The sequence below is a fragment of the Piliocolobus tephrosceles genome, chromosome 1, assembly GCF_002776525.5.
Source record: "Piliocolobus tephrosceles isolate RC106 chromosome 1, ASM277652v3, whole genome shotgun sequence".
Classification (NCBI taxonomy): domain Eukaryota; kingdom Metazoa; phylum Chordata; class Mammalia; order Primates; family Cercopithecidae; genus Piliocolobus; species Piliocolobus tephrosceles.
In genome coordinates, this window is record NC_045434.1 from 147652436 (window position 1) to 147667081 (window position 14646).

At 36.8% G+C, this 14646-nt stretch overlaps 2 protein-coding genes across 3 annotated transcripts in view; one reads left to right on the forward strand and one right to left on the reverse strand.

Annotated features, from left to right (window-relative positions):
• LRRC53 (leucine rich repeat containing 53) overlaps positions 1 to 13059 on the forward strand; it is a 42255-nt gene extending 29196 nt beyond the window's left edge. For both annotated transcript variants that reach the window (XM_026454731.1, XM_026454730.1), the window contains exons 2-4: positions 1077 to 1892; positions 6233 to 6748; positions 9813 to 13059. In XM_026454731.1, the coding sequence (XP_026310516.1) occupies positions 1085 to 1892; positions 6233 to 6748; positions 9813 to 12139 (3651 nt within the window). In that variant the 5' untranslated portion in view covers positions 1077 to 1084 and the 3' untranslated portion in view covers positions 12140 to 13059. The remainder of the gene's footprint in view (positions 1 to 1076; positions 1893 to 6232; positions 6749 to 9812) is intronic.
• The window catches only part of TNNI3K (TNNI3 interacting kinase), a 302223-nt gene that overhangs the window by 60697 nt on the left and 226880 nt on the right, over positions 1 to 14646 (reverse strand). The gene's annotated exons all lie outside the window — the stretch shown is intronic.

Sequence of the window (14646 nt, forward strand, 5' to 3'; positions counted from 1 at the left end):
TTACCAGGATTTAAGCTTGCTTGTGCTGCAGAGATGAGAACAATTCTTTCAAAAGAAGGCACTCTGAGAATCTTTTGTCTTTTACATATTTTTTAATCTCTTTGTTTCCGCAATGCAGTCTGAATTTCCTAAGGGATTTGTGATTTGCTTCCCTGTGGTTGACTATTCTAATATCACCTGCAGACCTCCCAGTGACAATGGACTCCTCTATCCTTATGACACTGTCATTTGCAGTCAAAACAATTTTAGCATGATAAAGATGTGTTACAATAACTTCTGATTATAATACATCTTTATTGAGTTAAAATGCTTTGATTTCTAATGACAGAGCAGTGATAGCTCTGAGGTGATTATGGTGAAGGGATTTAACAGTTGGAAGCCCTGAGTACCACCTGTCATCACATGATGGACTTCATTGGAGGGAACAGATATTAGACAGGAGGCCAAGATGGCCCAGACTATAATGAGAACCCCACTGACAGACACTTGGGTTGTCTGGAGTGAATATATATCCTTACCAAGTTGCCAACTTTTAGCCTGGGGCTAAAAAGCAGAAACTAATGCTCCTTCTCACTCTCCCCACCCCAACACGCAGCTTTATGTTTGGGAGAAAAGATGATTGACTTCACAGCATAAATATAAATTGCTATAGAACACTGACTAGGGGGATCAGACACAGGCTCAGCTCTTAGTTGACTCTGTACTGGATCTGCAGGGCTAGATCAGGTCGGTACACAGTCTTGGAGGGAGGGCCTGAAAAGACACCTTCAAAATAGCATCCATGAAGATAATCTGAAACAATGAATTAACTTTGACATCTAAAGTAACAGATGGGTTTATGTTTCTCAAACAAACATGTCACAGTAGCAAAGAATATAAAAATCCATCATTTTGATATATAGCCAGCTTCCCCTTAAATTTAGAAATCAGAAAATCATTTTCATGTTGTGTACTGTTTACTGTTTTTACCCAGGTGATAAGATTGCTTAGAGGATATTGATTCTCTGCTCTCCACCATACCCCCGCCCTCCCACTCATATGTATCCTGCATCTAGTCTGTGCTTTTTTGCCCACAGCAGCCCCTATGACCACGAGGGTTTTAATCATCACTGATGGATATCTGTCCTCTATTGAGAGCACCAACCTGTCTCTCTTGTTTAATCTTGCTCTGCTCTCTCTGAGCAGAAATGGTATCGAGGATGTTCAGGAAGATGCCCTAGATGGCCTTACGATGTTGCGGACTTTGTTGCTGGAGCACAACCAAATATCCAGCTCTTCGCTCACTGATCACACCTTCAGCAAGCTTCACAGCCTCCAGGTGCTGGTGCTGAGCAATAATGCTCTCCGCACCCTACGAGGGTCTTGGTTCCAAAACACAAGGGGCCTGACCCGGCTCCAGCTGGATGGGAATCAGATCACTAATCTCACAGACAGTTCTTTTGGAGGCACGAATCTCCACAGTCTCAGGCATCTGGATTTATCCAACAATTTTATTTCCTACATTGGGAAAGATGCCTTCCGGCCCCTGCCTCAACTACAGGAAGTGGACCTTTCGCGAAATAGGTTAGCCCACATGCCAGATGTTTTTACTCCACTGAAGCAGTTAATCCATCTGAGCTTAGATAAGAACCAATGGAGCTGCACTTGTGATCTCCATCCCCTTGCTCGGTTTTTAAGAAACTACATTAAGTCTTCTGCTCACACACTCAGGAATGCCAAGGACCTAAATTGTCAGCCATCTACTGCAGCTGTGACAGCTGCACAGAGTGTGCTGAGGCTGTCTGAGACCAACTGTGATTCCAAAGCTCCCAACTTCACTCTGGTTCTAAAGGACAGAAGTCCCCTCCTCCCAGGACAAGATGTGGCCCTGCTGACTGTCCTTGGCTTTGCAGGTATGCCGGGGAGAAGTGTGCCCTCCTCTTTTCTCTTCACTTGTCCATATTTTTGCAGCATGCTAAGTCATGCTTATCTCAGACGCTTGGGGAAATTTGCCAAGGCCATGGAAAGGAGAGGTTGCCAGTAGATGGGGGAGGATATTAGCTGATTTGGCACAAGTTGCAAGAATTTCCTGTTTCAGGGAAGCTGTCTAAAATAGAGGACCAGAATTCAAGAGCTCTGGGCCAGGTATAACTAGCACTGTGATCTTGAACAGGTTAACTTGCTATTTAGACTTTAATTTCCTTGTGTGTAATACAAGAATAACATCTATATTTCATCAATCATCCTTTCACCAAAGAGTACTGGTGCATTTGTTATGACACTAGGAGATAGATATTTAAAAACTGATAGGACATAGACTCTTTCCTCAAGGCACTTACATTTGTGTGCTTTTCCATGATACATAGTAAGAGTCAGCAGACTTTCACAGATGCACAAAAGGATGCTATTATGGCAATCACATATATCTCAGTCTGCAGTGTTTATATGGCACAGTAGTTAAATAAATGAGCTGTGTAATTGGATTACCTAGGTTTGAATCCTGGCTCTGCTATTGGCTGTGTGACTTTGGACACATTATCTAACTTCTCTGTGCCTTGGTTTTCCTCCTGTTGGGGGGATTTGAATTCTTCTAAAATTTCTATTAGTCCAACTCTATGTAAACTTGGCCCATACTTCCCCAGACCAACTAAGGGGAGGATAATATGCAATTCTTTATATATTTTTTGTAATTTAAAATTTATTAAACTATGCATCAGCTATCATTGCATCTCACTGGATGAATAACATAAAATGGCACTTAGTGTCATCAGTTGAAGACCAAAGATGCATGAGATTTCTTAAGTTATCTAGCTCAATCTGTGTGTTTTCCCCTATGCTCTCAGTGCATGGTGAAATCCTCTGCACCTCTGGGTAACCATGGTGATGAGGGGGCAGGGAGAGAAAGAGAGAGATACCAGAGACCAACAAATGGCATCCAAGACTGACGTATTTTAAATATGTGCTATAAGTCATTATTCTATAACAGTTATCTAGTGAATTGATTGATTGTATTTTTACTTCCTGACAATTACACTTTTAATCAGGATAGATGGAGACCAGCATCAGGTATAGACAATGGAACTACCATCAGCAGTAATCAAATTCACTCGGAAGGAAATTCAAATGTTAGGAAGATAAATTCTTTTAAAAACCATGTAACTATGTCAGTAATTGTATGTACTAAGAAGTAATTTACCATAAAAGACATAAGTGATAGGGCAGCAGACAGGTTTCCCTTAAATGTGCTTCTTAGAATACTAGCACTGGTGGATAATTAATAGATATTCCAATAAAAACACACAGATGCACATATAGGCAATAGATGGTGGGGTTCAAATAGGTTTAGAAGGTACTAAGTTAAGCAAAGTGAAACAGGTGTACTCACTGCAGCACTTCTCGTAATCTTTCATTTTCAAATGAGCACTATAAATTTCTAAGAGGAAGGTGTGATATGGAGCATTTCTTGAACTTATTTGACCATGATCCCTTTTTTTCATAGAGGATTTCATTGAATTTGTGTTCTAGAGGACATCGTTTTGGAAATATTATAATAGAGCAATTTTTAGTATCTTCTAGTTACCTTTTACACCTGTTTTCAGAAATATATGTTCAGAAATATATTTAGCTACATTAACAGTTCATTTTTTGTATTGAGATGAATACAAATTCTAGGAGATTCCAAAGGCTTTGTCAAAGTGAGAGGGAGCTTAATATACGTGAATACATTCTGATAAATTATAAATATGATTACATATATGTTAGGTTTTGGTGTGTGAAATTATCATGCTAATATATCTTTCATCAAATAATTGTTAAATTATAGTGCTTTGAGAAGAGATTCTTCTTTAAAAAGACTCTGATTTTTAATGTTAATTTGCTCCATTAAGATTTCACTCTTTCTGAAGTACACATGGGGTGAGTTATCTATACTTCTAGATTGTGGGAAAAACACTTAGAACTATAATTTTGCCTATGAGTCCATTTTCTTCTTCAGCTATATCCAAGTCATAAAAATTCAAAGGAATATAAATAGCTATATTCAGTAAATTTAAAACTAATAAATAGTCATTTGGCATCAAACACTAATATCTTGACACATATGCTATGAACTGGTAGATAAAAAGTTTTTATGAAGCTGTAATGTGTTTCTAATGTTTCAATAAGAACTTATCATTAATTTTCCCTTTTTCTCTTGCCAACTCAGAAGGATTGTTAGAATACTTTTTAAAAATAGAAACAATGCCCATGGCAAAGAAAATTCAAACACCTTCTTAATAGCACGTTCCGCCTGCCTACAAGCTTCATTTGCTGCTTTTGCTTTCTACACTAATGGAAAGTGATCATACCTGACTGGTAATGGGATACAGATATATACCTAGCATCAACAGCAGGGGAGTGAGTGAGTCCCTGCCATTCAGACACAATTAGAGGAGAAACTGTATCCTATAATCAGATTATGTTTACTCTCATTTCAATGGCTGATTCTTGTCTTCAAGAACACTCAGCCCTTTTGTTCCTTCATTATTTGGCCTACTAACTGCACCAGTCATATAAAATATCATCCTAATGATTTATTTTTGGATTTTTTTTTTCCTGATAGATGAGTCTTTCAGGAACCAATAGAGCAATGCAAAACCTAAACAATGGTAGCTCAGTAATCATAACCATAATCATAAATCGCAATGAATGCTCACTGAACTCTACTATATCAAAGCACTGTGTTAAACATGTCACATATATTATTTAATCCCTGGATAGATTCAGTTATCCTTATTTGTGAAAGAAGAAAAAATAAGTGTTAGAGAAATTAGAAAATACCAAGAAAAGTGTCAGAACATAGCTTTGAATCTTGAGTTTTCTTACCCATATAAGTTAAGGAGTGGTGCCAGTTTTTAATTTTTTAGTATGTTCTTTAACATGTTAAAACCAAAATCCTTGCTTGGGATAATTCAAGCTCTAGAATCTGTCAATGAAAGGATTATTATTTACATAATTTTGCTACAACTTTTAAAAATGTGCCTTAGATTGCTTCAATATGTTATAGCACTTTCCAAGAGTGTATTGTTGGCAAATGAATTAAAATAGATTTAAGAGCTCAAGATATGGTAAACTATACAATGGTTTGAGGGTTTTACCAGAAACTGCTATTCTCTGTGTTCTTCATGTTTAACACATACACAAAAAAGAAACAATCATGACCTGATACCTTCTCTTTTTATTTAAGTTTTAAAAATATGTTTTCATTAATATAGTCTCCAGGGGATAAAACTAGGCATAGTGTAGCCAGTCAAACAATCTGGAATGCTGTCTTCATTTCCAGAAAAGGGCACTGTCCTCAGGCGGACGTGGGTTTAGGACACAGATCTCTTTATTCAATCTGTACTGACACCATGTCTTCCTAATCACATCTTGAGGATTTATAAGATTAGATTACCAATGATTTCATTATCAGAATTCATAAACAGAATCCCTTCTGTTGATTTAAGAATATGTAATAAATGTTTCTGCCTCCTTTGCCTCAGAGTTGTGCACACTGGGGATAGAATGTTGAACAGGACTAAAAGGATGTGTTGCCTCAGAGTGCTTAATTGTAGCAGAGGAGGACAGTCTGTGAATAAGCAAATGAATGAATAAACAAAATAATACACTTCATAAGTGTGAAGAAACAAGGGAAATCACTGTGATAGACAGATATTGAGGGTATGACTCAGGGATATTGGTTTGAACATTTAGGTGGTTGAGGATGCCATTTGTCAAGATAGGAAAAAGTGAAATAGAAACAGATTAGAGTCGGCATCTGGGTTCGAGAAATACTGGATCTTGCAATTTTATTCAGAGGACAAACTACATAGAACATGAAATGACAGTACCAGGCAGTCTGAGATGAGATGTCATTCATTCTATTATGAGAGTTTGTAAAAGGAGGTGCCATAGACAGAAAAAAATGTTACTGCAGGGACTGTTTTATCTTAAATGAATTTCAGTTCATGAAACAGCCCTTTTTCCTACCAAAGAGATTCCAGATGGTGTTGTTTCTTATAATCTTTAATATGTATAAAGATCCAATTTGGAAAGCAGAACAATGTCAATGGTAGCCTGTTTCTGAACTGGTATTTTCCAAATGGTGAAGGACTTCCTGCCCGTTCTGATATCTTTCAAGCCATTAACCTTTATATTTGTGGTTTTTACATTTGATGATTTATATGTTTCTTCCCAAGATGTTTTCTTTTAATGGTCTCTCTATTTGTCACAGGAGCTGTTGGTCTCACTTGCCTAGGTTTAGTTGTATTTAACTGGAAACTCCAACAAGGCAAAGCAAATGAACACACATCAGAAAACCTTTGTTGCAGAACCTTCGACGAACCCCTGTGTGCTCATGAGGCAAGAAATTACCACGCTAAGGGACACTGTAACTGCCACTTAACCCAGGAAAACGAAATAAAGGTCATGTCCATTGTGGGGTCCAGAAAGGAAATGCCACTTTTAGAGGAAAATAGTCATCAAGCAACATCAGCCTCTGAGTCCGCAACCCTTGACGGATCATTTAGAAACCTGAAAAAGAAAGACCATGGAATAGGCAGCACTTTATTTTGCCAGGATGGTAGATTGCTGCATTCAAGGTGTTCAGAGTCTCCTGGAAATACAACAGCTTTTAATGAAGCAGGTTTACTTACAACATATAATTCAAGGAAAGTTCAAAAGCTAAGGAATCTTGAGTCTGGAGAAGTCCAGCCTCAAACTCTGCAACACCATATAATAGGAACAGAAGGTGAGTTTGTCTTGTTTTAGAAAATCCCACTCCATTTAATGCTTTTTGAAGGAGGGAGCCTGCCTCCCTCCTTTAATTTCCTCAACAGGAAATGCTATAAAAATCACTGTTGCACTAGTCTATTCCTTTTCTAAAAATACTGTGTGTGTGTGTGTGTGTGTGCGTGCGTGTGCACGCATGTGTGTATGTGTGTGTGTTTAGGCTGAGATGGAGATGAAGTGTTCTTACTTTTAAGAGCTGAGATTGCATCTCCTGACTGCTAAAAGTAAATTTTGAGGCCCAACACCTAATAATGTTAAAAAAAAGAAAAAAGTAGCCTTTTAAATAGCAATAGTGCTGTTAAGATCTATGGGATGGCTAGTATCAGCTTTTATTCCAACATCCTTCGAGCTCTAATGCCAATTCTGCAGTAAGCAACCTTCCCAGAGCATGACATGTTAGAAGAATGGGCCCTCTAATGCTAGTGATTCATTTCAGGAATGATGTCAAGAAACATACTTTGCTTGCTGAGCTGTCAGGGATGATAACTTCCCAGTCCAGGCAAAGTCAGGACTTAATTCATCGTCCCATGCTGGGAGCCAAGTGAATCTGGCTGTGACATCTACCCACTGTACATGGGCGATGTCAATATTTAGGTGGAGGCAATGAATTAAACGTCTTCCTTTTTCTTCCTGAATAGTAAGGCTATGCATTCAGGCTCAGCAGTGAAAATGTTGACAGCTGCTCTGTAAAGAGGTTCCTGTCATTTATTTGAATTGGTTTACAACAAGCAGAGCTTTCTCTAAGAATATGAATGACAGAGGTGCTGTATCAAGAAATTCTTACCACAGGGGTCTGGCCCTAAGGATGCATTTTGGGGTGACTAGACAAGAATAAAACCATATGTTATTTCACATATGTTATAAGGTAGGATGTGAGTTTATTTATTCCATTGCATTCCCACACTCCAGTTCTTACCAGCGTCTGGGGGTTGATGATTTCACACAAGACAGGGATGGCTGAGGAAAGAAACATACGCCATAGAAACCAGGTCACACTGACTTTATTTTACAAAGAAATAAGCACTTACCCTTTCAATAGAATCACACCTTAGGCAGATGTTTCATTTCATCTTCAATGCCTGAACTTCTCTATGAGAAACTCTTATAACTGAAGGGGGTATGGTCTCTTAAACCATTTAAAACCCAGTATGTTGTTTTCACACTGAGAACACTGGTTTGTCAGATTAGCATGAATACTTGTAAGAAATACCTGAAATGCTGTTCCATGCCAGGCATGGTACCAGAACTAGAGAGGGTAGGTATATGAGGAGAAAACAGCCAAGGTCACATCTGCTCCAGAACAGAAATCAGTAAAGAAAAAATTGCCACTCTGATTATGCCTTCTGACTTGGAAAAAGAATTATGGACTTTCCAGGGTAGAGGTGACTTTAGATCTAGACTAATAGTTCTTAATGTTTATCTTTGAGTCACAGAACTCTCTGAGACTCTGACAAAGGCTACAGATTCTTTCCCCAGCATAATTTGTATACTTACATAAAGCTCCCATCTAGTCCAACCTTCTAATACACAGAGAGCAAGTAGCTTCTCCAAGGTCACCTAGAATGTTGACGGCAGATCTTAGATTGGAATCAGATGCTAGTCTTGGACTTAGGTCACCTCTTGGGGAAAAGTGGAGATGGAGTGTCCCCACCCTCAGGAGTTGAGAGTACATCTCCTGTCTACTAAAAGTTAATTTTGAGGCCTAACACCTAACAATGTTAAAAACGAAAAGAAAAAAGAGCCTTTTAAATAGCAATAGTGCTGTTAAGATTTTTTGCAGTTAAGATGTTTTGCAGTTAAGATTTCCTTTTTTATCATAGAATAAAAAACTTCTTCCTCTGGATGAAAAAATTTCATGAAACAATAGAAAGTATACTAATAAATAATTTTAAATTTTAGATGCATTGTAGTTAATAGGGTCATTTAATGTCAGATAGACTTGGGGAAGTCATTCCCCAAGCATGGGCACTAGGGGAAAGCATTCAATTTCTTTAAAGCTCATTCCTTCATCTGTAAAAGTTATAAGACAGTAGGATATGTCCAATGGATCATGTCTCTTGTGAATATTAAAAGAGATGATGAATGTACAATATGAGCACAATGCCTAGCTCTTAGCATGTGTTCTATTAATGGTATTACTATTATTTTTGTCATTAATATTATTTAACGTGTAAAAGGAGATTATAGGCAGACATTAAGGAGAAACCAGTACAAGTTTCCTTCTTCCATATGTGCCTATGGGGCTGTAGAGATGTCTATCTCGGAACAGTAAAAGGAAGCTTCCTTTTTGAACAGTTCCTCATGTACTGTTGTTCTCTTTCAGTGAATGAAAGATTGTAACATTAAGAGGAATTTGCAGGCAGACATTTTAAAGAAACTAGCAGAATAAGTTATAAGATTAATAAGATTAAATATTATTTTAAAAGTCCCAGGCAAAGACTGCTGCCACACAAACCGGGCTATATTTCAAAATAACTATTTATTTAACAAATATTTAATGAACATTTTATTAAGTTATGGGAAATAAAACAGATATGATCTCTGCTTTCATTGAGTCAATAGTATTGCAAGTATTTCCCTTCGTTGTCCAGGTTATTGTCTGAAACCTGAATCTTACTCAATATTGCATCCATATTTTGCCCAATATTTAAGTTGCAAATGGGAAATAAATTCAGGAAAAAATTACTATAGCCACTTAAAAAGGATTTAGATATCATTCATATTTAAAGCTAACCTAACCAACAACTAAAGATATATGACCATAAATAACATTTATATTTCCAACTTCACAACTTTTAAGTCAGCATCACAACTGACTGCAGTGTGACCACAAAGAGTGTCATTCAAAACATATGGAACTGACAAATGTCCTTTGTAGGTTTGGTTAAAAATTAGGAAATATTCAAGAATTGCAATTATCGGAGAAGTCCGTTTTATACTTCTCACAAGCTTTCTAAGCATCTGTTTAGTTGAGGTAATAAAACTGTGCTAAGTGCTAAATTCTTGCATTCATTGTTCCACAGATATCAGCAGTGACACATTTAGAAGAAGATATGCAATACCCGCTTCAGCCTTGGCAGGAGAAAGTCTTGAGAAGCATTTAACAAATGAATCATGGCAGCCTCCAATAGAAAAAGAAGACAATGGCTTACAACCTCATAGGCAGAGACATTTTATTACAAGCTCATCATCCAAGCCTTGTGAGCCTGAGGAACACTATGTACAAAAGATCGTACAAAAACATAGATCAAAATATGATGATCCTTGCAGACTGTTAAAACAGAGCAGACCTAGACATTTTCAGCCAAACAATCCTCTTATCTGTAAATATGTGCCCTGTGATCAATTTGAAGATTACATGAAAGAAAAGCCAAATCGTAGACGACACTCAAAGCCTGAGAAAGAGCAAATCCAAATTAACAGTGCAATAGAAAAATTTCTTATGAGTGAGGACAACATAGATTTATCAGGATTATCAACGAAAATCAAGAAAGCATATTCCCCAAAGAGGGTTAGTGTCCATGATCCTGATTTAGTAGAAATAAATAGGTCAATGATGTCACCCAAAACATCAACCCCTTGGAAACGACAGAAAAATCAAAGTAACCAACTGACTAAGTTGGGTGTCAAAAACTATAGCAACCCTGGGGAGAGAAACAAAGGAGAAAAATGGTTTACTAATTCATGGGTTCTGAGAAGGAAGAGAACCCCTCAGTCTGACCTCAAAGGGAAAATTAAAGGACAAAACTTAAAGATAAAATTAAATTTACATCCTTTTAGAAAAGTCAGAGTCCATCCAGAAAAATCCTTGTCAGGTCTCCCAAAACAATACAAGCAAGTATTGTTGCCTCCTAAGAAATTATCCAAAACTTCTGAGACAAAAGCCAAAATAAATACTGTGTCTTCTGCAGATTTTCTTCAACAGTCAGAGAGTAGCAACTATGTTAGACTCACTTCAAAGCGGCTGCCTCTGAAACATGCCTCAAAGCAGACACCATATTACGAACGAAACACTAAACGTGCCCCGCTGCTCAGTGCTAACAACTTGTCTGTAGTCAACCAGAGCTCTATAGAAAGCAACTGTTATTCAGCTGGCCACATTCCTGATGGAAACACATCAAAATTGCCTCAGCCTACACCCACTAATGCTGAGCACAGGCACTCACATTCTCAATTCTCAACTGAACAAATGGAAGGTGCAACTCAGCTTGAATCAAAAGTGCTTAGTTATTTACCAACTACTTGGGAAAATACAGGAAGTGATGTTTTACCATTCCAGCATTCCACGGGGGCTACTGACCAACGGGCAACGGAGTCCACTGAGCACATGGGACAGAATGTATTAAAGACCAGCAAGCTAAATCAGTTTTCTTTGTCCCCGAGGAATCAAACACAACTTTTAGATGCTCACAAGACTGACAGCTACAACAAGGAATACACTGTAGATCAAAATGAAGCCTTACAACACAGAGAGCAAAATTCAACTCATACACAACTTGGAGATAAAGAAAAAACATTAATGACAAAACCCCAAATACCACATCAAATTGTGGAAAATTGTATTACGGATAAGGAAGAAAATGATGTAGAAAAAAAACTTTCAAAACCAGAAACTTGTGATTCCTCTCTCATTCCCCAAACACGATCCAAGAACAACCTATCATTTATGAAGACAAATTCAATTCCATACCAAAATAGAATAGAACTTCCCAAGGATATCAGTACTTCTCCTGTTAGTAGTCAAGCCATTTGGCACCTAACCAATAGTAGCGAAAAAGGAATTGACAGCACAAATGCATTGCCCAGAAATGACGGCACTGAAGCACTAGAGATAAAAATAGTAGGGAAAGAAGAGAAAAATATGCTTGATGAAAGCAAGACAGATTCTAGTATGTTAACTCAGATCACACAAATGACCTTAAAAGGCACCACAAAAGAAAAGCAGCAAACCTGGGAAAATGGAACAAGTGTAAAACATGTATTATATGATGCAAGCTCTGCCGAGGAGACCATTACAGCTAAAGATTTAAGTATCACAAGTTCCCATGAAACCCAAAATAGAATACTTTGCAGTGAAGTAGATCCTGAAATTAACAGTAATATGCATAATTTTAGAGAATTTCAAAATAATCAACCAGATAAAGATAGTGCATATAAAGAAGGTGCAATGACAGTGGAGACACATGAAGCACTTTCCTTCTTACCAGGGTTAAAAGACAGTTTTGAGGCAGAAAATGAGATGTTTTCAGTTCCTAGCAGAATAAATGAAACTGAAAACTCTGCTCCAAAACCTGTACTGTATCCACCATCTGCTGAATATGCTACTATATCACCTTTAGAAGCAGAATAAAGTGAAGAAAATAACTCAAATAGTAATTATTTTCTACTTTAGCTTTCTTCAAGAGGACACACAAACACCTCTTAGCCTTTGCATGCATTACAAATGCATCATTTTGGAGGATAACGATGTCCTCAGTAGCTCTTTGTTATCAATAAAAGAAAACCACAGAGTTGAATATATGACAAAAATCAAAGATGGAGTCATAGGATATGTCTGACACAATTAACTGAGTATACTTCCCTAAGGAATGAAAAACCAAGTAAGAAAATTTTGGCCAAGTCTTGCAAAAGCAAGCAAACATTGAAAAAGCAAAAAAAAAAAAAAAAAAAAGCCTCAAACAAATGAAATACTACATAAGAAAAGTATTTGAGCAGATTTACATTTGATGTTTATTTTATGTAAATTATTATACACATCTCAATTAGTGGTATTACAATATTGCTTTCTACATGGATAATTATATATTCATATTTGTGTTTGATCTGTTTTCCTAATTATAGTATGAAAATAAAAATTCAGCTTTGTTAACTGTAGCCTAACTGATATGCATATTGGCATATTTCATACATTTGCAATTGTCCTGTTGACAATTATCTTAGATTTAAGTAGAAGTCTTTAAAACCTGTTATTTCTCTAAGAGAAAAAAGTTAAGGATTTCCAGGGATAGTTGGCTGTTTCCATAAAAATCTGCAAAATCCAATAAATCCACTAGGTGGAGATCTCAGCTTCAATCATTTTAGAAGAACAGGGCTTGAAGATCAACACAATGGATCCTGAACAAAAGGAATTTTAATGAGCTTTATTGCCAATTGTTATTAATTTAAGATTTTGGAAACTAAATAACCTATTAGTACATAGCTTTCAAGGTTTGATCTCTTGGGTTTCGCATGCCGCTATTGTTTGGAGTGAGAACTCCTCCTTGTACACTGGAATTACATGTGAATATAAATATTACATTTAAAAACAGTAACAGAACAAACATGTCTCATTCAAAGCCATGCTTATTTGAAAAATATAGATAGGGATTCAAATAATTTAATTATTGAGACCACTGTAAAAAATATTTAAAGCATACCGTCACGGTTTAGAATATTATCATATTTTACATTTTTTAGTAGGGGAACAAAAAGGTTAAAAGGGAAACAAACTTCCTTTTCTCGTATCTGTATACCTGTCTAGGTCTATACATCTTTATATCTACATTTGGTATAATAATAATAATAAATAAGCTTTGTAAACCTTCTAAGATTATTAGAACAATATAAATATAGCCCACATACCTCACCTCTTTTGTTTCCCTTCTTATTCAGAATTGCTAGGAAATGACTTAAGTTTCTTATTTTGAAAGTTCCTAAACTTCTTACCTCTCTTTGTCTTTTCTCACCAATATTCAAGACTTTATTGCTTTTAATTCTAATTCCTCTGGTATTTTTGTTCATTATCTCTGCTTGAGCTTAACTCCTATGCTACCTATCTGCCTTGCCTGATCCCACTTTATTTTTAAAGCCCCTTTAAGGTGAGACAAGTATCTATGCCAACTTCTTGCATGATAAGTTTATTCTACCCTAATTGACGGCTTCTTCATCTTTGTAGACCAGGTCACTTTTTTTTTCTTGGTAGCTAGCTTACCTTTTCCTTTTTCTTTTTTTTTCTACTTTAAAGCACTGTCACCTTACTGCAGCACCTTTAGCTTTGTTCTCTCTCCTCTCGCTGCCAACAATACCCCTGATATCTAGAGGCCTAATGAGTACTCTTGGTCACTAGCTGACTCTCAGGAGGCAGCAGTGCTAGTTCTCCTGGTCTCTTTTCTCTCTTCCATTTCTGAAATCCAGTCTTTTATCTCTTTCCTTTGAAATAGTTCTCAGGTTTACCCTTGCCCTTGAATCTCCATGGTAACCATTGTAGTCTGTGTGTTGTAATCAACTGGATTACTCAAACAGCAATCCAGCTGGCTGCTCCAACTTCATTGTCTTTTGCTTGAGTTTCAACCCATTAGTTCTCTATCTTTGTTGGGCACAAATCACCTGGGGTGCTTGTTAAAATGTGGTGTTTCAGGCTCCATGTCAGAGATTTTCATTCAGTAAACTTAGGATAGGGCCCCAGGATCTTTGTTTCAACAAACATTCTAAGGTAATCTGTAACCCATAGTTCGCAGCCACATATTAAGAAGCAATGCTCAGCTATTCCAGTGAGCATTAGAAGATAATTCAACGCTTGCCTTACTATAGGAACTACATACAATTTTTTAAGTAAGTAAATAGGTCCTTTGTATCAAACTCAGATGAACTTTCTTAAAAAATTACTTTTACCTTATCACTGCTTTAGAGATAAAAATATAATTGCCATAATTCCATGTCCAAATTTCCTGTTCTAGTTTCTAAAATCTGTCACTATCTAATATCAGGCTTTTATTATTATTATTTTTTTACCTCTTACTGTTTTCCAACCTTCTCCCATCTTCAATAGACTGGTCTTCTTACTCTCCTCAATGTTCTAGTTTATGAATTTTGACTAAG